General features: G+C 42.5%; 1 protein-coding gene across 6 annotated transcripts in view; it reads right to left on the bottom strand.

Moving 5' to 3' along the window:
* Positions 1-12,550, bottom strand: part of LOC120035100 (pericentriolar material 1 protein-like) — a 40,327-nt gene extending 27,777 nt beyond the window's left edge. For all 6 annotated transcript variants that reach the window (XM_038981874.1, XM_038981878.1, XM_038981879.1 and 3 more), the window contains exons 1-10: positions 12,391-12,550; positions 7,464-7,587; positions 6,361-6,612; positions 5,690-6,019; positions 4,861-5,031; positions 4,021-4,140; positions 3,505-3,685; positions 3,262-3,371; positions 2,612-2,897; positions 2,139-2,328 (exon numbers count right to left, since the gene is read on the bottom strand). In XM_038981874.1, the coding sequence (XP_038837802.1) occupies positions 2,139-2,328; positions 2,612-2,897; positions 3,262-3,371; positions 3,505-3,685; positions 4,021-4,140; positions 4,861-5,031; positions 5,690-6,019; positions 6,361-6,612; positions 7,464-7,568 (1,745 nt within the window). In that variant the 5' untranslated portion in view covers positions 7,569-7,587; positions 12,391-12,550. The remainder of the gene's footprint in view (positions 1-2,138; positions 2,329-2,611; positions 2,898-3,261; positions 3,372-3,504; positions 3,686-4,020; positions 4,141-4,860; positions 5,032-5,689; positions 6,020-6,360; positions 6,613-7,463; positions 7,588-12,390) is intronic.
* Positions 12,551-27,529: the final 14,979 nt, after the last annotated feature.

The raw sequence follows: 27,529 nt of genomic DNA, 5'->3' as shown, positions 1-27,529 counted from the left end.
GTACAATCCATGAGGAGGAGATGCACTGCAGTACTTCATGCAGCTGGTGGCCACACCAAATACTGACTGTTATTTTTGATTTTGACCCCCCTTTTGTTCAGGGACACATTATTCCATTTCTGTTAGTCACATGTCTGTGGAACATGTTCAGTTTGTGTCTCAGTTGTTGAATCTTGTTAGGTCCATACAAATATTTACACATGTTGGCTGAAAATAAACAGTTGACAGTGAAGACTTTTTTTTTTTCTTTGGCTGAGTTTACGATCCATGTCTATACATCCCATCCAGTGCATTCGGAAAGTATTCAGACCACTTGACTTTTTCCACATTTTGATAAATTACAGCCTTAATATAAAATGTACTAAATACAAAAATGAACTCAATCAATATACCCCATAATCACAGAGAAAACAGAAATACCTTATTTACATAACTATTCAGACATTTTGCTATGACTGAAAATTGAGTTCAGTTTCCATTGACCATCCTTGAGATGTTTCTACAACTTGGGAGTCCACCTGTGGTAAATTCAATTGATTGGACATGATTTGGAAAAGGCACACACACCGGTCTATGTAAGGTACCACAGTCGACAGTGCATGTCAGAGCAAAAACCAAGCCATGAGGTCAAAGGAATTGTCTGTAGAGCTCCGAGACAGGATTGCGTCGAGGCACAGATCTGGGGAAAGGGTACCAAAAAATGTCTGCAGCATTGAAGGTCTCCATGAATACAGTGGCCATCTTTCCTAAATGGAAAAAGTTTGGAACCACCAAAACTCTTCCTAGAGCTGGCCGCTCGGCCAAACTGAGCAATCGGGGGAGAAGGCCCTTGGTCAGGGAGGTGACAAAGAACCCAATGGTCACTCTGACAGAGCTCCAGAGTTCCTCTGTAGAGATGGGAGAACCTTTCAGAAGGACAACCATCTTGGCTGCAATCCACCAATCAGGCCTTTATGGTTGAGTGGCCAGACAGAAGCCACTCCTCAGTAAAAGGAACACGACAGCCGCTTGGAGTACACCCAAAATGCACCTCAAGGACTCTGACTATGAGAAACAAGATTATCTGGTCTGATGAAACCAAGATTGAACTCTTTGGCCTGAAAGCCAAGCGCCACATCTGGAAGAAACCTGGCACCATCCCTACGGAGAAGCATGGTGGTGGCAGCATCATGCTGTGGAGATGTTTTTCAGCGGCAGGGACAGGGGGACTAGTCAGGATTGAGGGAAAGATGAACGGAGCAAAGTACAGAGAGATCCTTGATGAAAACCTGCTCCAGAGCACACAGGACCTCAGACTGGGGCGAAAGTTCACCTTCCCATAGGACAACGACCCTAAGAACACAGCCAAGACAACGTAGGAGTGGCTTCAGGACAAGTCTCTGAATGTTCTTGAGTGGCCCAGCCAATGCCCGGACTTGAACCCGCTCCAACATCTCTGGCAAGACCTGAAAATAGCTGTGCAGCGACGCTCCACATCCAACCTGACAGAGCTTGAAAGGATCTGCCGAGAAGAACGCGAGAAACTCCCCAAATACAGGTGTGCCAAACTTGTAGCATCACACCCAAGAAGACTTGAGGCTATAATCACTGCCAACGGTGCTTCAACAAAGTACTGAGTAAAGGGTCTGAATACTTACGTAAATATGATATTTCAGTTTATAGTTAATACATTTGCAAAAATGTCTAAAAACCCATTTTTCCTTTGTAATGATGGGGTATTGTGTGTAGATTGATGAAGGGAAAAAAATATTTAACCCCTTTTAGAATAAGGCAAAATGTGGGAAAAGTCAAAGGGTCTGAACACTTTCCGAATGCACTGTATACATGCACACATACATATTCATACGCCAGACTCAGACATTGCTCGTCCTAATATTTCTTAATTCCATTCTTTTAGAGATTTGTGTGTATTGTTTAGATATTACTGCACTGTTGGAGCTAGGAACACAAGCATGTCGCTACACTTCGCTACACCCGCAATAACATATGCTAAATATGAGTATGCAACCAATAAAATGTGATTTGGACAAGTGCAGGAAGTCCCTCTGCATTTCAGTCAGTTTTCTACCATTTGGTTTCTTATGAATACAACTGTGGTGTGATGTGCACTGATCGTAATAATAGTTGAAGTTGCGTACCGGAGTTTGTCTGCTGGAGCGTCCTCATGCTGGGGTTGCTGGGTGTGTGTGGAGGGGTGGTAGGTGGAGGGGTCCCGTCTCATGGCTGAGGCCCCGTTGGGCTCCCGATACAGGCCAGAGGGGCGGTCCGAGGGGCCCACGCCCAGAGCCAGGCTACGCTGAGAGGACAGGGACACACTGCCACCGCGACCTGACAGAACACACATTACTCACACATGCACGGCAGCAAACTTACAAGCTTGTATCATATGCACCAAGGTTCCCCGCAAAGAACGTTAGATGGGAGCTGCGCAAAGAATCCAAATAAAAAAAATCCAAGTTTATCATCATTAAAGGCAATGTTTTGCAGGAAATGGCATTTGTAGGTGTTTAAATTAGCAAGAATCTCGCCCAAAAATATATCACTGCCCCCCCCCCCTCCCTGACGGTGTTATCCTACTCCAAGTCAGTTAGAGAGACAAACCGTAACTTACAGGAGTTGTTGTTGAGGGTCTGGTCACGGAGTGAGTGCAGCTCCTGCAGGATCTTGTCCATGGTCTGCTTCTTGTCCTGCAGCTCCTGCAACTTGGTCAGCTTGGCGCTCGCCGCCGAGGCCGACGTGGGGTTGATGGAGGTCAGGGAGGTGAGAGGGCTGGGATGGAGGAAGGAGGAGGCAGTGCGGGAAGGAGGGGAAGGCTGGGAGGAGCGAGAGCGGCAGACTTCCCGGGAGAGGGAGAGGCTCGCGGCTTGTCTGCGGTTGTCTGGAACGGCTGCCTTGGTCTGAGGAAGGAAAGGCACACAGGATGTTAGTAGGTGTTAGTAGTTGAACAAACATTCAACTCATAATTTATTACTTTGATGGGTAGCACTTTACATTACCACAGGATAAAGTAGTAATAACATGGTAACAAGTTCTAATTACTCAACATGAAGACTTCATTTTGCCCAGTTATCCCTTCATTTAAATGTAATCATTCTAGTTACAGGGTTATACACCACGTCTGTAAAAGAGGGGTAACAATATCATGTTATTACAACTTTTGACATTTGCCAGGATTGTATTCATTAGGCAGAACAAAGCACTAATACTTTTGACTGTGGTGTGCCCTAATTAATACAACCCAGTATTGTATGTAGCTGGTACCTGGGAGTCGTGCAGCTGGTTGTGGAAGCGTTGAATGAGGTCGTTCAGCTCATCGTTCAGCTCCGAGGTGATGCTCAGCCCTGACACACTGCCTGTGTTCTCTGTCGGCACTGAAACACACACACAACAAATTAAATAAGGTTACGTGTGTGTGTAGCTACCAGCTCTGCATATGCGCCGTGTGTCCAGTGTGTGTTTACTCCTCTGCATGCGCGCCCTCTCTCTATGTGGCCCGTGTCTCACCGGTGTCAGCCATGGTTTGTGTGGCTTGCTGGGAGCTGTGCTGCATGGTCAGTAGTGCTGCCTGACGGCCCTGTAGAGTCCTGAGCTGCTCCTGCTGCTCCAGCATCTTCTTCAGGAGCTCATGCTGCTTCTTCAAGTTCTCCAGCTCCTCCTTCTGGTCACTGCGGCCTGCAATACGGCCCTGTTGGAGACACGCACATAAGAAATCTCCAGCACAAGCAGAACTGGTTGTGCGTCAGATGCTGACAGCGCAGACTTCCTGGTGTTACACCGGCAATGGAAGGGGTGGAGAGAAGGAGGGAGGGAGAGAAGGAGGGATGGAGTGGGATGATGAGGGAGGGATGGCAGCAATAAAATTAGCCTTGGTCTGCTTGGGTGACTACTTCTAGAAGAAGTGTCTTACTATCTGGTAGCAGCATATCAGATGATCTCGTTTGTGACCAATCCAAACTCCTCTATAAAACAAAAAACTAGCAGGATGAGTTGGTTGTCAGAACTAGAGGAAGGGCTACTTACGGTGGCATTGGAGGCGTCCGAGGAGCGCACCTCGATGTTGAGGGTGGTGCTCTCTGGCAATGAGCCTGAACCCACGGCCGAGTCCAGTGTTCCCGCCTCCTCCTCCTCATTCTCCCTCGCCTACAGAAGAGGCGGCGGTCAGTAAAATAGTAGGCACGGACTGCAAGCACGGTCTCCCTCTTTAGCCCGAACTATGATACTATGGACACTGAGGGTGTAGTGGCTATGGGAACACAGGTCTTCAACCGTTTCCTTCCCTTTCTCCACCTCACTTTCAATGTAATACTTGAACAGTGGTTGGGGAAAAAGTTGCTATACAACAATGGAAATAGTCATAACTACTCGCACATAAATGCCGGAGGGGGGTAACCTATGTAATATTGATTGCAAAATGCGCTGACAGCAAGATCAAATGACACGTGCCATCCAGCAGTTCAGAAGCAATGTGTGTCATGTCCTAGATTTGTCTGCCAAATGGAACAAGATACACAACTGTCTTGCCGGCGTTTCAGATGCCTTGGCATTAAAAATACATGATCAGGGTGCAGTGAAAAGTTCCCAAGCACAACACCTTGAACTATCAACAGCAATGTGAGAAAGAAGCAGTGGACTGCAGGCTTCTTTAACAGAGAAAAGCCCAAGGCTGCCGTAGCTTGTTTTTACTATAAATACCATAGTGAATTCAAACTTAGAAAGTCTCTCGAAAGCAGCCCCCTTCATCCTTAAATGACAGAAGGATGGAAAGAGAAAAATAAAGACACAGATCAAGCCAAAGACAGAGAAAGGAGAAAAACAGAGAGACAGTGAGAAAGCCGTGATAAGCCAGCGTACTGTACTGACCAGCATCTTCTGCAGGAAGCGGAGGTAGGACCTCTCCTGCTCCTTGAGGTGGGCGATGAGGTGGGTGAGGCGCTCCACGTTGGCCGGGATGTCGTTCTTCTCCACCAGGTCATCCCTCATGGAGCTGGCTTTGCCGATATACTCCCGGATCTGAACTAACTTGCTCACCACCTGATAGGGACACCAGAGTGTGTAAGGGTGTGTGAGAGACAGGGTGTTTATGAGATAGTGGCACAGCAGAGAGAGAGCATGTGTGCGTGCATGTCTGAGAGTGTAAATGATAGAGAGAGCGAGACAGAGAAATGGTGTGTGAGAGCGTGGATACCAGTCCGCTCACTGCAGACTGAGCTAAACGAGGGCAGAACTCACTTGGGAACCTGCGGTGGTGGCATATTTTTAAATTGCCCTAAATAAGCACTGGTTTCATCATCATCTTGCCTGCCTAGTCTACCATCCTTGTTCTACCATTTATTTTCTTACAAGATCGAGAGCACAGCATGCCATGTGACCGTTTGCAGACAGTACAGGACGATCAGTTCAGCGCAAGCACAGACTTGAGTGGTGAAAATGCTGTTCCAAGGTATGCTATTTATATAGATGTGTTCAAAATGTGTTACTGAGTAAGACAAATTTACAAGTTTTTCCTCTATGTACCCACAACTAAACTAACTTTGTTGTAAGCATTGTCCTATGTTTGTTCTATTTTAATTAAGTATTGAAACTACAAACTTCAATAATTTGCATTGTGCAATAAGTGGCTGATCAAACAAAACAGACTACATACAGAGAGTATAAAATGTGAATAAAAAAGTGCCTAGACGTTACCTACCTGGCTACTGTCGATGCTGAGCTCTCCTCTCCCATCCTCCCTAGAGGGAAGGAGCCCTCTCTCGGCCCTTCTACCTAGCCTGGGGGTGTCATTGCTGGGCAGGGAGGGGGTGAACGCTTCCCTGAGACCAAGACCCAGGCCAGGGCTCTGCTTCTTGGCTGTGGCGGCGACGGAGGGGGTTGCGGGGGCCGAGGCGGAGGGCGCCTCCCGGCTCTTGTTGGTGTTGACGTGCAGCGGCAGGAATTTGAAGGGCTTTTTGTTTTCCGCCGCCAGCTCTCGCTGATTGTTGGCTGCTGTGACACGACCCTGGGAGTCGCTGCCCACGCTCCTCTGGGAAAAGAGAGAGCGAGGGATGTATCATAACCTGGCTTCCAGACTAAATTACAGTACTCTGAAACAGAACAATGCAGCAGAACCTCTGCGATATAAAAAGATGGAAAGAAGGTTCTTTGGAACATTGAATAGTTTTTAAAAAACTTTCACATTCGTGAAGACAACACACCAAGAAAAGCGTGCGTTTTTACATGAACAGTACCCTTTCACAACATCTTCGGTGAACACATTTCTGGATTAACTATGACCCCCCTCCAGACACCAACCCCGAACAATCACAGACGAATACTCCAAGAAGAAATGCTTAGTTAAGAAAGCTCTAGGGATAATCCTCTCACCTCGTCTAGATCAGTGAAGTTGATCCTCTGCCGGAGACGGTCCAGCTCGGCCTGGTCAGGCACCGACATCTGGGTGGTGTACTTGACGTGGGGGAAGGAGTGAGGGGTGTTTGTCCTTCTCCGCCCCGTGCCAGGTGTGGACTCCGGGGAGATGTCATTGGTCAGCCGGCTCTCCGCCACGCCGCCGGCTGAGAATTTCTTCCGGTTCTTCTCCGTCGAGCGGTTCGCCTTCTTCTGCTGGATGCCCCAGTCCTGAGAGGGGACAGGAAGCTTTCAAAAAGGGGTGTAGGGTGAAGTTATCCCTAAACACTGATCTTGGGTCAGTTTTGCATTTCCCCACCACAAATGGTTCAGGTTGGGATTGAGGGTGGGGAAGCTGATCCTTGACATTTACCTAGGAGAAACGTCACCCTGGAGCTTTAAAAAAGGACAGAAGGTCATATCCACATATGCATGTGTTTTATGTAATACCATGTACTGTATAATGCTGTACTTGCTTGATGATAAGCACATCATGGTTCCCCAAAAGGGACACATTACAATAAACTTGTAATATACTATTTCAAATCCATGTCTCGCTTTGGTCAGCATTGTAGGTAGACTGACAGACTCTAGAGCTAGACAGTGAGGGAGCTGAATCCTTACTAAAGCTTTCGAGTACCACAGCAAGAGTCATAATACCCATTAAACCTTGCGGTCAAACAGGGAAAATGGTTCCAATAGTTTTTCCACCATTCATTTTTCCCCATAAGGGATTTTAGAAAAACTTCAGACAAGGGCTGTATATTGTGTAGATGAATGGTGGGGAAATTATTGGAACCATTTCCCTGACCTCAAGGTTTTATGGGTATTATAACACCTCCACCGTGGGGCTATATGCACAAACTCATGCAATCAAAGATCTTAGTTACTTTCGCAAATCTCCAGTTAGGATTTAACCTTTTAGTGTCCATTCTCAATGGTCCCAAATGTCACCCCATTCCAGTAGTGCCCTACTTTCGACCAGGACCCATAGGGCTCTGGTCAAAAGTAGTGCATTGCGCTACATAGGGAATAGGGTTGCCTTTGGGACGCAGCCATTGTCTCTCTCGTCTACTCTGTACCATGTTGTTGAGCCTGTCCTCTAGGCTGCTGCCATTGGTAACGGTCCAGTTGTGCAGCTCCTGATCCTCTGCGCAGTCGTCAAAGGGAGTGCCCCCTGTCGCCATGTCCTCCTCCGCGCCGCACCTGTTGGGTTGTTGACATGCATTGTCAGTGAACACTCTAGAACGGCTTTGGACTGGTGACAAAAGCATGTACACACACAGTAGGTCTCTTTCATACTGGCATACTGTACACAACTCATTCACTCACCAGGGTTTCCGCTTGCGGGTAATTGCCAGCTTTTGGACAATAACAAAATGAAAAACCGATAAAAATCGTTGCCAGCCAAATTGACCAGGAGAAGAAGAAAAAAACACCCCAGTGCAAAATAATGCTTTTTTTTATTAATTGATGGAAATACAGTTGTCACCAACCGGTCGATCGACCTCCAATGAATTCCTAGTCAATCGCTAAAACATTTCTGTAAAAAAACCAATGATAAAGCACTGTGTTCCTATTTATTTATAGGTCTCGGGCTGACGGCGGTAGGTGCACCCAATTCACCTGCCCTACGCGCCGGGTAGGCGAACTGTTGCCATTTTATGTGTCTGAAGGTAGAAACTGCCTTCCCTAGGGCCCAGAGAGCAAATCAAGTGCACTACAGGCCTACCGATGGCCAATCGGATGGCTCAGATTAGCATCTCTGCAGTATCGTCGCATGCATAAAAGAAAAAGCTACAGCAAAGTAGATACTGTGAGATTAAAACCCCGACTAGACAAACTGTCAACGAATACAGCAGAGCTGCTTTTTATATGAATGAGTTCATTTTAAAGTTCTTACTCAGCACTGTCAACACTTTTATAGGCCATGAAATGCAGGTTCCTATTTCCACTCAGCCCTACAACTAGCAGTGCAGCAGTAATGAATGAGTAGGAAAGTGGATCTATAGGCATGCGTCATTATTAGCAGCTTGGGTCTTTTTTAATACAGAGGAATATTTCACTTTCTCTGTCCATAGGAGTAACATGAATTTGTGCACGAGGCAGAAATAATGTGGTGTGACTCAAGTTTCACTATCAGCTGGAAGACGGTGTCCATTTTTTGGTCAGTGGAGGAAAGGGAGAGCGGAGGGATGTTGAGAGGCGGACGCTCAGTCTGCTGCCCTCTCCTTTGCTGAGACTGACCATCAGATGCAGGCACCATCAGCCCAGTAAAATTCAAATTAAAAGCTAATTATTAAAAACATATGCTCACTCAGATGTGCTTCACAAGTAATACATCAATGGCTCTATTACCGGTGTGATCATATAGCCTACCTCAAATTTTGAAATATTTATATATTTTTTTAAATGGCCCGAACAACAATGCGTTGACAGAGCAATTCAAGCAAAGCTAATATGCAGTGATAATGTTTTGGGCCAATAGTTTACTGCACAAACCTAATTGTTCTAGAGTTTTTCCCTGTTAACACTATCAATGTTTCCCTTTACTGTGGAAATTGTGATTGAATCAACACAATATTATCCATTTTCAATGCAACATAACAAAACAAAAAACTATGCAAGAGATTGTTGTAGGCAGAACACGTCGGATTAGGATTCTATTGCATTGACACACTACTCAGCCCGTACCTGGGGCGGCAGGTAGCCTAGTGGTTAGAGCGTTAGGCCAGTAACCAAAAGGTTACCAGATCAAATCCCCGAGCTGACAAGGTAAAAATCTGTCGTTCTGCCACTGAACAAGGCAGTTAACCCACTCTTCCTAGCCCTTCATTTTAAATAATATTTTTTTTTTCTTAACAGACTTGACTAGTTAAATAAAAATACTCCATACAGAATGGTGCAGCATAAACAATCTGAGCTACAGTAGACCTACATGCAAATAAACCATTGCCATATATGGATCTGTGCCATTTACTTTGAACTGGATTGTGTTTACAGTGGTTGTGAGTAGATGTGCTTGTTTTGAGATCAAAGCAAGAGCTGCATGCAGCCACGTGTGCACATTTTGTTCATATCCTTTGCTAGTTAGTGAGTTATTAGTGCAGTTAAATATAATTAGTAGTCAGTAATAGCTCATTTCTAGTCAACAATGGGTGAGTGATTGCTTCTGGCAAGAGCACAAAACTTGTAAATTTCTAGACATCTTTGAAAAGCGAGTCAGTTAAAGAGCTTTGTCTTAAAAGGGGCAGTGTTGTATTTTGAGACTGGCTACTTAGCTTATTTAAGCCCATAGGCAGAGGGTAGCATAATTTCTGATTCTCTGTAATAATGGTATGACAATAATAATGTATTTTATTTTGTAAAGTGGCTTCTTAGATCAAACAGCATTTTCAGTCACCTTGTCTGAAGGAAAAGTTGATGAACAGGTTATTGTCAAGCCCTGTATGTTTTTTCCAAAAGTCTCATGGAATGTAAACCTACATTGAACACCACACATTGGCTGCTACTGTAGGCTGAAATATAGAACAGCTATTTCCATGTTAAAATTCTATGAGGTTCATTTTCTTCATTGTTTTTGATGTTAGGTCACTCTGGTAGGTCTACATTATGATCAAATAGCCACAGTATCCTACATACTACTGTTCAAACTAACTTAAAGCAGGTACAGCCTCAGTGTTCAGAGTAAATGCACACTGGAAGTTACACAGAATTTTTACACCTTTCAAGTTCGAGCTCAGCAGACCTGAAATTTGTTCAGTGCCGAAAAAATAATAAAAGGAACCTGGGTCGTAATGTATAATTTCTTACCTGCGCACAGAGCCTATTTTGAGCGGAATATCGCTTGTCAGACAGTGCTGCGCAGCAGCTCCTCAGCTCGTTGCTGCTGAAGTAAAACATGTACTTTTATAAGACCAGTCATTGGGCAACAATTCTGAAAGCAGTCACCTGAAAACAGTTGATGGCCACGATTAAAAAGAGCTACTACTTTTATTTCTCAACTGGCAATTGCAACATGCCTCCCAATCAAGTGCAACGGTAGGCATGCTATCAGCACGTCACCCACCAGTTTGCTGGCAGCAGTATGCATTTTGCAAACAAACTTAAACAATTTTAACCTAAAAGTTTTTACTTCATATTATGGGGCATGTCTTACCTTGCTTCAAAGCAGCCTAGGAAAAATCTGACCATAGAAACACAGAAGCAATTATTTTATGGACTTCCTCATATGCTATTTAAACCAGCATCTCTCCTGTTGGTTTTCATACAAACTTTCTTTCGTTGTCCAGAAGCCAAAATCCCAGTTATATTAGCAACCTAAGTTTAACAGAGATTTATCTCTGTCACATATGGAACCGCTGGCATCAGGTGCGATGTTTGGAATGGTGTTGTTTTACCACAAATTGCATTTTGGCAAATGTTTGAAAATAATGCTTTAGTGTCTGCTTCATTACAGGAGTTGGGTGTTCTGTTAAAATGAATATCATAATCAAAATTTCTGTCATTCTTAGCACCATTGGTGGACGTTGTAATGGGTCATGCACACAACGCATAACATTATGGGTCAGGTAAATTTTTCAAATTGACAGCAAATTAAAATCTTTCAGATCACGTTGTCTGCCACCAGATTTTCCTAATGGAAACCCTGACACACACACTTCAAAACAAACAAGGAAACCAATATACAGAGGTGTGTTTCCGAAGTAGCTACACCGTTATGACATTAACAGAGTGCATGATTCTAGAGGTGTTTGTTGCTTTCAGAAACAGCCTCCAGTCAGAAACAGTGCCTTGTTTGGAGGAATGTTCCTGCAACTAAGCAACAGTCAACATTCACAGGCCTTTCCCTAAGTATGACAAGTATTACAGTAAACTAAACCATAACATGAGGCATAACGTTAATAATCCAAAACACCATAGCTAGCTACAAACCATTGTATGACTTATTTATGACACAGCTAAATAATACAACTGTGCCGATATCAATAACGTTACCTTACCTATCGATTACGTACCTGTGTGGTGTATTCAGTTACCCACTATTCATTTGTTGGTTTGCTTTTGGAGAAATCGCGGACTGATTACGGATTTCTTGTTGACTAACAGTTTCCCAACAAAAGGCACTGTTTAGTCTAGAGGGATTAGCGTTAAACCAGCGTTGTAGACCGCTAGAATTCCCGGTAAAGTTTCCGAAATTCCCTCCACTTCAGCGAGTTCGAGGGAGCCAACTGTCACTAGCAACAACTAACGAGCCCCCCTCTGAGAACTTCTAGCTAACGTAAAAGAATAATGGGGACAAAAACCGTCATCAATATACACTCCAATAGCCTATCGATGCGGTGTATTCATCATTTGGGATACCAATGGGGCTATGCAAATCTAAACTACTTTACATTTGGTTTTGTCACTGTTTGGCAACATGAAGTTGCACGCCATGGTAACGCATGAGCCCTCCCCTTCCCCGCGAAAACTGGGGGTGAAATTCCGACAATGGAAAATACATTGAAGGCTAACAAACGTTACAATTGTTGCATTCACTGCCCTTTGAAAGTTTGAAAAATGGATGTTCAAAACAAAAGCTAATGTTAAATTCGGAGAGGAAAGTACTGTCACTATCTAGTCGGAATTACAGTTAGCTAGGATTTACAATACCTTGCAGACACTTGCGTAGGTAACGTCAACTTGCTAGTAACGTTAGCTAACGTGACCTATCTAGCTAGCTAGCTGGCTAACTAAAAACAAACAAGATTTCACGGCCCGACAAGATTGCATGCCTAGATAGCTAGCTGCCTAGTTAGTTATTGTTGCCTATAATAGTTTCAAAATAAGCACACGTTAAATACATTAGCTAATGTCTCCTCGAAAATACAGCACCAACCTAGTTTTGTGTTGGGTAAGGAGGTAGGTAGTTAGCTAGCGAACTGCGTGATGATGCTACGTTAGCTAGCTGGTGGTGAACTAGCCACTTGCCTTGGCTAATAAAAGTAGTGGAAAGAAATGAATTACCTCAGTGAGTTTTTGAGAAATTATCGTAACACTTTATGGTCAACGGCTCATTCTAAGAGCCAGGAGAAGACTGTGTCTCAATAAATACAAATAAGTCGTTTCGGTGTTGTTGATGAGTCCCCTCAGTCAATGTACACTTATCGGCCCAGTGTCAGCCATTATATTCCCTGTTCAAGGAGGCGGAATGATATAAAATTGTAGTGCTACTCGCACAAGAGCCCTCATCAATACTGTTATGTTTTTCCTCAAATGCACACACACACATGTAAATAGTATATCAAAGTGAGTGTAATTGTGTACAATATTTTTGACAAAATGTACAGGCAATGGCACCCTTATTGAATAAGGTACTATTTGGGCTCTCGGATGGTTAACTAACGTTACGTTGCAATAATGTCAGTGTTTTGCCAAAAAGTTGCATTTTGAACAGATCAAGTTTATTTCAATTTAATCAAATTGGCCAATGACTTACAGTATTCACTCACACTAGTGTCATGGAAATGTGTAAATATTCAAACTGTTACAAGCTCTAATTATATGATAAACAAACAGGCACCTTTGTGAATCAATAGAACCTACCCTTATCATCTGAGCTGAAAGTTTGCCACGCACAGACACATAAAAACACAATAAATCCCTATAATCTATATTAATAATACATTTAGACTGTAGAGAAGTATAAAAAAAAACACCGCAAGATCTGCTTAAGTTTACAGAATGATGTGTCCGACCACCAATTTACAACGGCACTCTTTGCTACAACTCCATCCAGCTAGAGGCTCGCCATCCGATGAAAAACACAACAGAACACGACAACGCAGAAATATATTTGGAGGCGAGCATACATCAGTGGAGGCGAGTTTGTTTTGATGTTGAATATTCGTTGTTGGGACGAAAGCAAACTAGACTGCATTATTTACTTGTTTTTATTTTATTTGCGGATAGCAATAAGCATGTGTTTAGTGATATGTTTAGCATGTGTTTAGTGAGTCCGCCAGACTCAAGTAGGGATGACAAGGGATGTTCTCTTGATAAATGTGTGAATTAGACCATTTGCCTGTCCTGCTAAGCATTCAAAATGCATTGCGTACCTTTGGGTCTCAGGGACAATGTATGGAGAAATAATTTTATTTGGGAATGTAGTGAAGTTAAAGGTAAAATTGGCAATATATAAATAGTAAAGTAAGGTACAAAGACCCCCAAAAACTACTTAAGTAGTACTTTCAAGTATTTTTACTTAAGTGCTTTACACCACTGCTAAGGTTAGCTGAAGTTTGTAGTGACTGTTTAAAATCAACTGAACCATAAATTACAGTTTCTCTTGGCCCATAGACTACTTTCAGGGTGAGGAACCATCTAACATCAAGTTGTAACATAGTGAATACAGAATGACACAGTAGCATCTTCTCTCTGTTATTTTATACCCAATATAATTGTTTGTATTTCAACGGTAGCTGTACAGCCTCGTCATTCATCTGAACTATTACTATATACTGGAAATACATTATTATATTGATTCCGTTTACATCACACTCACAATAAAACCCTTCAAATTTGCTTTTGTATCCTTCCCAGACCATCCAGCGGGCGGCGCTGTTATCTATTTCTGGGCTCGCCACCCGCTGAAAACACAAAGGAGGAAGGCAATGCAAACAATTCTGCAAGTCGAGGCGAGTTTGTTTTGAATTGAATGCCGACCAATCAGTCCTCTGAAAATGGCCAAAGTACAGTCTTTGAGTGTGTTTGCTAGTGAGCGTTTAACAGTGACTGCAGTAGAGATTTTGGGAGTAATAGAGAAAGTGGTAGCGAGTTACAAGGAGGAGATTTCCCAATTTAAAGAGGAGAATGACCGGCTAGGGAGACTGCTGCGGATCACACCCGAAATAAAACGATGTAGAATAGACCCCGCCAGTTCTCACTCACTGTCTCTGAGGAAAAGGACTCCCCCCAGGACCAGTCAGGATGTAGGGCAGCTTCAGGGACTCAAGGCTGACGTCATAGAGTTCATATTCACTCCCCCCTGTGTGAAAAATGATCAGGAGGATCAACTTCGGTCCTTGACTCTTCTCCAAATGGTGGAGTAAAGAGAGAGTGACTCTAAACCAGTGAATCTCAAACCTTTTGTCACTGTGACCCACCTTGACAATCCCTGTGACCCTCCAGATAATCAAGACAATGCCTCTAGCCACAGATCAGCCCAATTGGATCCCAACACACCATTGAAGAAACCCAGCACCACTTTTTCTTTAAACTCACACTGGGAAAAAATTGAATTGCAAGGGGACCTTGAACAGGCACATACAGACTCATACAGGAGAGAAACCCTTTAGCTGTGGTTACTGCGAGAAGAGCTTAAATCGCAAGGGGACCTTAAATTAGCATATAAAGACTCATACAGGAGATAAACCATTTAGCTGTGGTGACTGTGGGACAAGCTTCAATCAAAAGGTTTCTCTTAACAGGCATGTACTGACTCACACAGGGGAAAAATAATTTGTTTGTGGTGACTGTGGGAAAAGTTTCATACTCAAGGAAAACCTACCTGCGCATATGCATACTCATAAAGGTACCGGAGAGAAACCATTTCGCTGTGGTGACTGTGGGATAAGCTTCAAACACTAATTGAAGACAGAAGGTTAACCTTAACAGGCATATATGGGCTCATACAGGAGAGAAACCATGTAGCTGTGGTAACTGTGGGAAAAGCTTCAAGCATAAGGTAGAGACCTAACCAAACATACTCTGATTCACACAGGAGAGAAGCCATTTAGCTGTGATGACTGTGGGAAAAGTTTCAACAAGAAGGGGAACCTAGCTGTATATTTACTGACACACACAGGAGAAAAAACATTTAACTGTGGTGACTGTGGGAAAATCTTCATACTCAAGGAAAACCTACCTGCGCATATGCATACTCATAAAGGTACCGGAGAGAAACCATTTCGCTGTGGTGACTGTGGGATAAGCTTCAAACACTAATTGAACATGGACAGTAATAAACTCAGCAAAAAAAGACACATCCTCTCACTGTCAACTGCGTTTATTCTCAGCAAACTTAACATGTGTAAATATTTGTATGAACACAACAAGATTCAACAACTGAGACATAAACTGAACAAGTTCCACAGATGTGATTAAACAGAAATGGAATAATGTGTCCCTGAACAAAGGGGGGGAGGGGTCAAAATCAAAAGTAACAGTCAGTATCTGGTGTGGCCACCAGCTGCATTAAGTACTGCAGTGCATCTCCTCCTCATGGACTGCACCAGATTTGCCAGTTCTTGCTGGGAGATGTTACCCCACTCTTCCACCAAGGAACCTGCAAGTTCCCGGACATTTCTAGGGTGGAATGGCCCTAGCCCTCACCCTCCGATCCAACAGGTCCCAGACGTGCTCAATGGGATTGAGATCCGGGCTCTTCGCTGGCCATGGCAGAACACTAACATTCCTGTCTTGCAGGAAACCACGCACAGAATGAGCAGTATGGCTGGTGGCTGTGTCATGCTGGAGGGTCATGTCAGGATGAGCCTGCAGGAAGGGTACCACATGAGGGAGGAGGATGTCTTCCCTTTAACGCACAACGTTGAGATTGCCTGCAATGACAACAAGCTCAGTCCGATGATGCTGTGACACACCACCCCAGACCATGACGGACCCTCCACCTCCAAATCGATCCCGCTCCAGAGTACAGGTCTCGGTGTAACGCTCATTCCTTCGACGATAAATGCGAATCCGACCATCACCCCTGGTGAGACAAAACCACGACTTGTCAGTGAAGAGCAATTTTTGCCAGTCCTGTCTGGTCCAGCGACGGTGGGTTTGTGCCCATAGGCGACGTTGTTGCCGGTGATGTCTGGTGAAGATCTGCCTTACAACAGGCCTACAAGCACTCAGTCCAGCCTCTCTCAGCCTATTGCGGACAATCTGAGCACTGATGGAGGGATTGTGTGTTCCTGGTGTAACTCGGGCAGTTGTTGTTGCCATCCTGTACCTGTCCCGCAGGTGTGTAGTTCGGCTGTACCGACTCTGTGCAAGTGTTGTTACACGTGGTCTGCCACTGTGAGGACGATCAGCTTTCCGTCTTGTCTCCCTGTAGTGCTGTCTTAGGCGTCTCACAGTACAGACATGGCAATTTATTGCCCTGGCCACATCTGCAGTACTCATGCCTCCTTGCAGCATGCCTATGGCACGTTCACGCAGATGAGCAGGGACCCTGGGCATCTTTCTTTTGGTGTTTTTCAGAATCAGTAGAAGTTTTCATAACTGTGACCTTAATTGCCTACTGTCTGTAAGCTGTTAGTGTCTTAATGACCGTTCCACAGGTGCATGTTCATTAATTGTTTATGGTTCATTGAACCAGCATGGGAAACAGTGTTTAAACCCTTTACAATGAAGATCTGTGAAGTTCTTTGGATTTTTCCGAATTATCTTTGAAAGACAGGGTCCTGAAAAAGGGACGTTTCTTTTTTATTTGAGTTTATATAGAACATCCACAAAGAAAGAAAACAGAACAAAATTGGAAAAAAATAAAGACAATGAAGACAGAGATCAGGAGAGTATCAGGAGATGGACAACTCTGTTAGGAAAGCAAAGCAACTCTGGATCATTCATGTTGTAGGTTTAAGATAAATATACTGTATGTGTGATTCATTTACTTTTGTAAAATGAGTTTGATTTAATTTCATGACCAAAGAGTACAGAGTATTGTAGGAAAAAACAGTCCTGATCTGTGAGGAAACGCACACTGCTGTTGTTCAAAGTATGTTGATGTTTTCACCTTATTAGAAACAGGAATTCCTGCTTGTTTTTGGTCTCTCATGGAAATGAGAGAATGGCAAAACTGATGTTATCAATACATTAAACATGTTATAATTTTCAGGGTGGAAAAAGGGGAAATGAACTAATTAACCAATCATTGATTAAATTACCTGATTACCAACAGCTGTGGTAGTGCTGGGCTCAAACAAAAATGTGCACTCCCTGGGGGTCAACCGGGAATGGAGTGAGGAACACTGTTCTTTTATGTTCTCTCGGGTCCTGATGGATTTGATAATGATGGAAACTCCCTCCAGCCAATGTTAACACCAACCCAATGCTTTGAAATCTATTACGGGCATTGTTCAAGTGCACACTTTGGGAGAAGTGTGGAGAATTGGGACGCAAACAACGGGAGAATCTCAATTGGTTGTGCTTGACTCCTCATGTCCTCACCTCCATCCTCTCTTCGCCTCCTGAGGAGAGGCGAATTATGTTTACATAGGAGGAATCCCCCCAAATTTGTAAAGTGTTCCAAACAAATGTAGCTCGTTGTGCAATACATTTTATAGATAAAATGACAAGTAGCGTTTTTTAAATGGGTGCATGCTTTTCTCCTTAGAAAAACAACAGCTGATTCTAAGGGGGTGTGGCAGATTTTAAAACACTTCCACTCTAGCCGCTGGGAGGATACTCATGAGTATTTTTGGCGGGAGGAGGCTATCGAGTGGAGGACACTCTTCCGTTTGCCTACTAACGACTTGACACGGGCCTTTTTCCTGTTTGGACAAAAGTCCGTCCTTCGCCCTCTCTCCTCAGTGACCTGGAAACCAATGAGTGGTCAAGGAGTGTCAATTTGCTAGTAGGCAAACGGAAGGTCCTCACCTCCTCTATAGCCTCCTTTTGGAGAGGAAGCACGTGTATCCTGAAATCTGAAACACCCCCTTTGAATTAGGTATTTTTTTCTTGAATGAGAAAAAATTGCAAACATTTAAAAACAATATCCTTTCATCTGTAAAATATTTTGCACAACTAGCTAAATTTGTTTTTATCACTTTATACATTTATTTTGGGATTCCATCCTGTAAACATAATTTGCCTGATGACGCGCGATTGGAGTCTCATTTCATGCAAGCACATTTTCGTCCACTTTCTCCCTCCTCACCGCTTTTCCTTGATTACCTTTTACCTTTTTCAAAAGGATGCCAGAGAGGACGGAGGAGAGAGGATGCAGGAGTTGAGCAAATCTAATTGAGAAAAGCACACTCTCCTTGACCACTTATCAGTGAGGGAGTTTGATTAAGCTACTCCGAGTTGAACCGGGCTATGGCCTGTCACATGACCGGGTGAATCCAGTGAAGGTGGGTGTGCCCTGCTCAAATAGAACAGTAATCCACTCCACTGTCATATTGCCAACAATGCAGCATGGTGCATCGTTCAGAAACATCCAACATCTCTTTTTCATAAAATATCTGTTTGAGTTCAAACTAGTTTATATTGGGAAGGCAGATAAAGCGTAATATATATATATATATATATTAGATAGAACGAACGACCAGCCGGCTTGGGTAGCAACCCTAGATTTGTATCGGGGCTATATCTTGTGGAAGGATAAATTAGTATGAATAAATTCATCAAAATAACATTTTTAATGCAAATATGTCAATAATTATTTGAAAATGTTGGTATCCGTTGTATAAAAGTGACAATGCTCGAGAAGCCGGTGTTTGGAGGATATAGTGGCACTACTGTTGTTATATTGGCTTCGAGGTTATCAACATATTTAAATAATGATTGACATATTTGCATTAAATTTAATGCAAATGTGTCAATCATTATTGAGAATGTATCCTTCCACAAGATATAGCCCGATACAAATCTTGGGTTGCTACCCAAGCCGGCTGGTCGTTCGTTCTATCGGTTTGGTTGCTAGAAACACGACCCCGTCGTTTAGTCTATTCTGTATCTATGGACCCAGTCGTTCGTTCTAAAATTTCCATTGACATACTGTCTGGCAATGTTCTTATCCTGTGCTTGCTAGCTAGCCAACTACGGTTAATTTACAGTCGCGTCAAAAAGTGCAGCCAGAATAACAGCAAAGTAGCTGCCTTTGCATTTGTTTAAGCTGTTTTCTAGATACATTTCTAGTGACATCCATAACAATGACCTAATGAGGTGCAATTTCGCCTGTTATAGAACATTTGCTCACTCGATCTAAACAGGACTCTAAGAGGAGCTAGCCAACAACACAGCAAACACAATCACTTCAAACTGAAGCTGGAAATAAATCTCCGCTGTTGAAAACGAAATGTTAGTCTAAAAGAAATGTGAGATAATGTCTAGATGCTTTTTATAGTGGAGATCAAGTTTATGAATTACTTAGCTGGGCTGATGAGACAGTGGATTGCACAGTCAGATGGAACAGAGTAAATAGGCATTTTAACGTCATAGATTTAGCCGGTGGTAACTTGTGGAATATACACCGGCTGGAACGCGGTTTTATCCAGCATTCAGAATTAGAACAACCCGTTGTATTAATTCCATTATATTGATTATTTTAAATATTTTACACTCGCCATATCAACCTTTAATCTCCAGCTCATAACACTATCCAGCTAGGGGCGCTGTTTTCTTTTTTGGGACTAGCCAACCGCTGACAAACAGAAAAGAAAACACAGAAGTAGAATTAGTGGGGGGATTGTTTTGATTTTGCACATGGCACATTCTTTGCGTGGGTTTCGACGCAGTGAACTGAATCCCGAACGCTCAGTCCTCTGACAATGGCTAAACTACAGTCTGAGTGTATTTATTAGTGAGCGTTTAATGGTGGCTGCAGTGGAGATTTTTGACGTAGTAGAGAACGTGGTAGAGGAGTATCGGCCAGAGATTTCCAGATCGAAACAGGAGAATGATCGGCTTCAGAGACTGCTGCGGGTCACACAGGAGATTAAACTACGTAGAATAGACTCCCTCCAGTTATCTCTCGCTGTCTCTGAGGAGGAGGAGGTTATAGCTGAGCAGGAGTGGAGCCCCAGTCTGCGGCAGGAGGACACAGCGCCCACACAGATTAAAGAGGAGCAGGAGGAAATGAGGACCAGTCAGGAGGTAGGGCAGCTTCAGGGACAGGAGGCTGACATCATAGAGTTCATGTTCACCCCCCTGTGTGAATAGTGAATGTGATCTTCCCCAAACCCAGACTGGGGGACAGAGGGAATGACTCTAAACTGTTGGATCGCAAACCTTTGAGGGAAAAAAAACAAAGAACAGCACCACGTCTAAAAAAAAAACTAATTGGTGCCATGACTGTGGCAAATGCTTTACTCTGGTTGGCCGAATGAATATGCACTCGAAGATTCATTCAGGGTCGAAACCATTTAGCTGTGGAGACTGGGAACAGCTTTAAGCTGAAAGGAGAACTAACCAAACAAATATTTGTTCACACAGAAGTGAAACCATTTAATTGTGGTGACTGTGGAAAAAGCTTCAATCGCAAGGTTAGCCTTAACAAGCATGTACTGCTTGTCCACAAAGACAAAACAGAACGAAAATGGAAAGGTGACTGCGGGAAAGTTTCACTCGCAGGCAGACCTTGAACGAACATAAAATGATACACACAGGAGAAAAATATGGGAAAGGCATCAATCGCAAGGAGACCCTCAATGATCATATCCAGAATCATACAGGAGAAAAACCGTTTAGCTGTGGCGACTGCGGGAAAAGCTTCAATAGGAAGAGGAACCTAACTTCTCATTTACTGACTCACACAGAAGAGAAACCATTTAGCTGTGTTGACTGTGGGAAAAGCTTCAAGCAAAAGAGTGACTTAACCAAACATATAATGATTCACATGGAAGAGAAACCATTTAAATGTGGAGAATGTTGGAAAAAGCTTAAATTACAAGGTTAACCTCAACTGACATATACTGTTCATCCACAAAGAAAGAAAACAGGAAGATAGTGGAAAGAAGAAATACAATTAAGATAGATCTTCTGACAGGAGATGAGAATAAGAAGCAGGATATGGACAAAACTGTTAAGAAAGCAAAGTAACTCTAAATCATTCTTCTTGTAGGTGGGTCGTTCCGCAAAATAAGTGCTGTTGATATTTTAAAGCCTCTTACATTAAATTACGTATTGTTTAATATAACCTAGACCATATGGAAAAATCTATAAATCAACATTTTTTTATGAAGAAAGACTTACTAAAGTGACAGAATTCTGCATTTTAACATATGTCCCTCTTTGCGTCCTCTGTGAATTGTAGTAATATTTTAACCCACTTAAAGTCTTTCTTAAAGTCTTCACCATCATTGTAAAGCCCTAGTTTTTTGGTTGCTTTGACAAAGTCATTTCTGAAGATGATTTTTATTAGTGATTAATTTTAAGGTAAAAAACAACAACCTGTCCCTCATTTTAAGGTCAACCCTGTAATGTTTTAATATGGTGTGACTATTCCTTTTTAAATATATTTTTTTCAAACGAGACATTGAATATCTAATAGTCAAATCATAGTGTAAATGGGATTTATGGCTGTTACTTTATTTGGCACCTAATAGGCACTTACTATAGTATTTCTTTATTAACCTCTTGGGATGGGAACGTTTTTTTAAAATAGATTGACGTACCCATGTGTCAATCTAATTATCATTTAAAAATTCCCCATCAAAATTTTAAACTAGAGATATTATAACGGCAGATTTCCTCCTCTTCGTCTGAAGAGGTGTAGCAGGGATCGGACCAAAACGCAACGTGGTTAGTGTTCATCATGTTTAATAATGAAAATCAACGTGAACACCACAAACTACAAAAACAACAAATGTGAAAAAACCGAAACAGTCCTATCTGGTGCATAGACACAAAGACAGAAGACAACCACCCACAAACCCCAACACAAAACAGGATACCTAAATATGGTTCCCAATCAGAGACAACGCAAAACACCTGTCTCTGATTGAGAACCATATCAGGCCAAACAAGAAACCCACATAGAAACAGACAACATAGAATGCCCACTCAGCTCACGTCCTGACCAACACTAAAACAAAGAAAACACAAAAGAACTATGGTCAGAACGTGACAGATATCTGTATTTTGTGCATGGGCTGCATCTCCTACCGCATCCGCCGATGTCGGCCCTCCGCATCTGTGGTGGAAGGTGATGTTTGTCAGACCAGGAGACATCCCAAAAATCTTTCTTCTCACAAGAACGCCTGTAGCATCCAAACTAATATGACCTCTGTATGGAAAGATGAGACTCTCATGAACATGATGGTGTTTTGCTCTATGACCCCCACAAGTGTCATGGGACTCCTCTGAAGGTAACCTGGTACTGGGATGAAAAATGAATGGAACTTCCATGTCAAAGGTATACGGGTAATTAAACCCCAACTTTTTTTATGAGCTTTCTTGTATCTCTCAGATATAGGACAGACCTCCTTTTGATTTCTTTTTGGACTGTTTTTCCATGTAAGAATCTGTTATTCAATGTGTTTCTATGGGCTAATATCAGTAAGGCCAAATTAAGTGTTTCATCAAATAATTAAAAACAATATACTGAACAAAATTTTAAACACAACATTTTACAGTTCATATAAGAAACTCAGTCAATTTAAATAAATAAATTTGGCCCTAATCTATGGATTTCACATGACTGGGCAGGGGTGCATCCATGGGTGGACCTGGGAGGGCATAGGCCCACCCACTTGGGAGTAAGAATGAGTTTTTCCTCACAAAACGACTCCTTAGTTTCATCAGCTGTCTGGGTGGCTGGTCTCAGACAATCCCGCAGGCGAAGAAGCCCGATGTGGACTTCCTGGGCTGGCGTGGTTACACGTGGTCTGCGGTTGTGAGGCCTGTTGGACGTACTGCCAAATACTCTAAATTGACGTTGGAGGCAACTTATAATATAGAAATGAACATTAAATTCTCTGGCTACAGCTCTGGTGAACATTCCTCAACATGCCAATTGCATGCTCCCTCAAAACTGTGTCACTGTGTTGCGTGACAAAACTGTACATTTTAGAGTGGCAATTTATTGTCCCCAGCACAAGGTGCACCTGTATGATGATCATGCTGTTTAATCACCTTCTTGATATGCCACACCTGTCAGGTGGATGGATTATATTGGCGAAGGAGAAATGCTCACTAACAGGGATGAAAACTAATGTGTGCACAAAATGAGAGAAATAAGCTTTCTGTGCGTATGGAACATTTTGGGGATCATTAAACATGGGACCAACACATTACATGTTGCGTATATATTTTTGTTCAGTATATACCTTATATTTTGTTAGATAAAAGAGTCCTAAAAGTCTAAATGAAATAGCCAAATTATCCTTGGTATGACCATCTTAAAATAATTCCATATGTTAGCTTAGTAGAAAACCCAGCCCCGGGCCCTTAGACTTTAGTTAAAGTTACTGAAATAAAACTAATCTTGGTCAGCTAGCAACTTGCTTGAGTCTGCAAACACAAAATTGCAGGGATAGAAAAGTTTGTTAGGTTTTCCATGTTGGTGTCACGTTCCTGACCTGTTTTCTGTTGTTTTTGTATGTGTTTAGTTGGTCAGGGCGTGAGTTGGGGTGGGCATTCTATGTTATGTGTTTCTATGTTGGGTTTAATGTGTTGCCTGATATGGTTCTCAATTAGAGGCAGGTGTTTGACATTTCCTCTGATTGAGAACCATATTAAGGTAGGCTGTTCTCACTGTTTGTTTGTGGGTGATTGTTGCTGTGTCTGTGTTTGTGCACCACACGGTACTGTTTCGTTTTGTTTAGTCTGTTCGTGCTTTCTTCGTTTTATGTTAGTTCGCATGTTCAGGTCTGTTGACGTTGTTTTGTAGTTTGTCTTGTATTTTCGTATTCGTTATTATAATTAAATTCATTATGTCTACATACCTCGCTGCGTGTTGGTCCGATCCATGCTCCTCCTCGTCTGAGGAGGAGAACGACTTCGACAGCCGTTACAGTTGGCTCCATCTCCAGCGCTGGTTGTGTGACTCTTACACCCGGGCCTTTAGACTTTAGGGGGTTAAAATTAGGTTACATCACTCAAAAGGCACCTAATTGGTGGAATGACCCAGGTTTCAGAGAAATGGATATGTGATTCATTTACTTTTGTTGAACATTATTCTATGTAAATCATTTTCATTTTATTTGATTAATGATATAATGGTCAAACAGTACAGTACAGTCTGTTGTTCAAAGTATGGTGTTGATGTGGTGAGACTGATGTTACACATGTATAACTACAGTTTCCTAGTTCCGACTAGTGTGGCAATAACTATTGCAGGTGAAATTGTTGGGGAAAAATAACAAAAAATGTGGCAGAATGTGAAACGTCTAAAACCAAGGCCTTTTGTAAAAATAAAAACATTCACAATTGCCTACAACGCATAATGGATGGGGAATATCGAAGACATGATGTCATACCCATGCCTAATATACATTTCTAAGAAGAAGGAAAAAATTAGGTGAAAGATTTTGAATTTGACCATCAGATTATGCGTACGATGCCTCTGTCTTTATGACCTTGGCCTGGGGAGAAAGTCTTAAGAGGATCCAGTCTGCTCCAGGAGTTAATCCAGCTCCAGGTTACGGATGATACTGACATACCCCTTACTGATGCAATAGGTGCACTTGGGGTCAAAAGCACCTCTGTGATGTTGGGTCACGTAGATCCTGTCCAACACCAGGTCTGACTGCAGGCTGATGATGATCCGGTCTATGTTGCTGTTGTCATTGTGTCCTGTGTGGTTTTCGCTAACATAATCCAGCAGGTTCTCAGACCCTGGGGCATTCAGATTGCGCACTTCATAGTACGGTAAGCCCTGGTCTGGTAGCAGTTGGTTGTCGATGAAACGCCTTCTTAGGGTTGCGCTCTGTCACCATCGCACTGTCGTTGTTGAATGTGACATAGTCGTGGGAGAACCAGTGAAGGAGTTAAAGCCTGTGTCTGGGTCGGGGTCGGGGTATACCAAAGCCAGACGATTGGAGGTGATCAATTTCCTTCAGTCTCTGCATGGTTATGATTTACTCTAGAAAGGAGGGAGTGCAAGGTGGAAAAGGTAGAAAGATGGAGAGAGAGAAAGAGAATAAAAGTGTGTTTGCTTATCAAAAAGTACGAGCTAAACATATATTTAACTGGTCCAAGAGAAAGAGGACACGCACTTTTCTGTCATTGTCTCTTTACAGAGGTGTCCTTGATAAAAATGGTTTTCATCCTCTTCTCCACACGACAGAAACACACTAACTAGAGGTGGACTTCACCCTCATGGTCTCTTTGCTGTTCTGCCTATGTTGCCTTCAATGGGAATCTGAACAATAAAATTGCTATAATCAAAGGTGTGGGCAACGGTAGGACAGTCAAGTTGCATCTGGCCGTAAAACTAGAGGAGCAGTGTCGTTTCTCGGGACCATGCGTGGAGGCCAGGAGAGTACCAACTCAGGTTTACACACCTGAAGGCAGCAGGCCCACAGGGTCAGGGAAGGGTGGGTACCCCAAGTCATATGGCTGAGACCCTAGCAGGCAGGGTTACATATATATTTAGTCACATCAATAGATTACAGATGCATTTAGTCACATCAAATAGATTACAGATACATTTAGTCACATCAATAGATTACAGATGCATTTAGTCACATCAATAGATTACAGATGCATTTAGTCACATCAATAGATTACAGACAACATGTAATGTTGTTGTTTTGTGTTACCTGTAACACTAAACAGTATGTACAGTATGTATGTTATCCACGCCAAGCTCTGTGTCTTCCCTGTTAGATGAATGTGGTGGAAAAGGTTGGTTCCCCTACCGCTTTTTTGAGGAGGGGACCATCGTCATTAGATGTCTGGGGCATGGGTTAACCATCAAGCGACTTATCTTTTGGAAACAAACAGCTGGAAGACATATTAGTAGGTGTAAATTAATTATATATTTGTCTCATTCTATCTTGTTATTGTTCAATTTTCCCATTAAATTATTCATTGAGATAACTGAATAGATATTGTAGGCTGGCCCAGCCCCTGAAATGACTCTTAACAATTGCATGCAAGATGTTTAATTGTGTGAAAATACGTTTTTTTTTATTTCACCTTTATTTAACCAGGTAGGCCAGTTGAGAACAAGTTCTCATTTACAACTAAGTGAAGCGCTGTTCAATAATAGATATTTGTAGATTGAAGTTGCTCTTTTGGTAAAGGGGTTAATGTCACTCTCCCTCTCTGATCATGTGTAAAATAAGTACTTTTATACAACGGGTTACCAACATATTCAACATATTCAAATAATGATTGACATATTTTCATTAAAAATGTTATATTGATTACTTTATTCATACCATTTCATCCTTCCACAAGATATAGTCCCAACACAAATCTAGGGTTGCTACCCAAGGTCGTTCATTCTATCGGTTCGGTTGCCAGAGACATGATCTATGGATGCGACCCAGTCGTTCGTTCTAAATGTTCCATTGCCATACTGGCTGGCAACGTTCTTATCCCTTGTTGCTAGCTAGCCAACAACAGCTAACTTACAGTCAGGTCAAACAGTGCAGCCAGAATAACAGCAGTAGCTTCCTTTGCATTTGTTTACGCTGTTTTCTAGTGACATTTATTTGGATACATCCATAACAATGAGCTAATGAGGCGCGATTTCGCTTGTCATAGAAAATGAGCTCTCTCGTCAGGAAACTGTTGTTCAGAGGAGCTAGCCAACAACACAGCTAACAAAATCACTTCAAACTGAAGCTGGAAAGACTGCAAACGAGCTGCACTTTGTTTCGTTTGACCTTTTTTCAATTGACATTCTTTGAATATATCCATTTAAATTGTGCTAGCTGATTCATGATCTCGACTGGCTGAGAAACGCTGCCTGCCTGCCTGACTGTCTGTCTCGTCCCGGCTCCCGACACGTTCATTACTATGGGACAGCTGGAGATCGAATTTGAATATTGAAACAATGTTGCAAATGTCGGAGAGAAAGACAGCAAGGTTTATACAAATCTCCTTATACAAACCTCAAAGTGGTAGTCTAAAATAAATGTGAGATAATGTCTAGATGCTTTTTATAGTGGAGATCAAGTTTATAAATTGCCTTGCTGGGCTGATGAGACAGTGTATTGCACAGTCAGATGGAACAGAGTAAATAGGCATTTTAATGTCATAGATTTAGCCAGTTGTAACTTGGGCCACTGTAAGTCCTAAATTGTAGTGAGAACATTATGTAATATGTTTAAGGGGTGTTTCATGATTGTGATTCCAAAACCAAAATGGCAAAATGTTTCAGTGCTTAGGAAATATAATGGTTCGAATACACCTACACTTTCTCTGAAGAACTAAAACTCCCTGTTTCACATTTTCATTTTTAAATGTTTTATTTAAACTT

The sequence above is a fragment of the Salvelinus namaycush genome, chromosome 42, assembly GCF_016432855.1.
Source record: "Salvelinus namaycush isolate Seneca chromosome 42, SaNama_1.0, whole genome shotgun sequence".
In the NCBI taxonomy this organism is placed as follows: domain Eukaryota; kingdom Metazoa; phylum Chordata; class Actinopteri; order Salmoniformes; family Salmonidae; genus Salvelinus; species Salvelinus namaycush.
The sequence above is the reverse complement of the archived record's forward strand: the minus strand, read 5'-3'. Positions and strand labels throughout refer to the sequence as shown.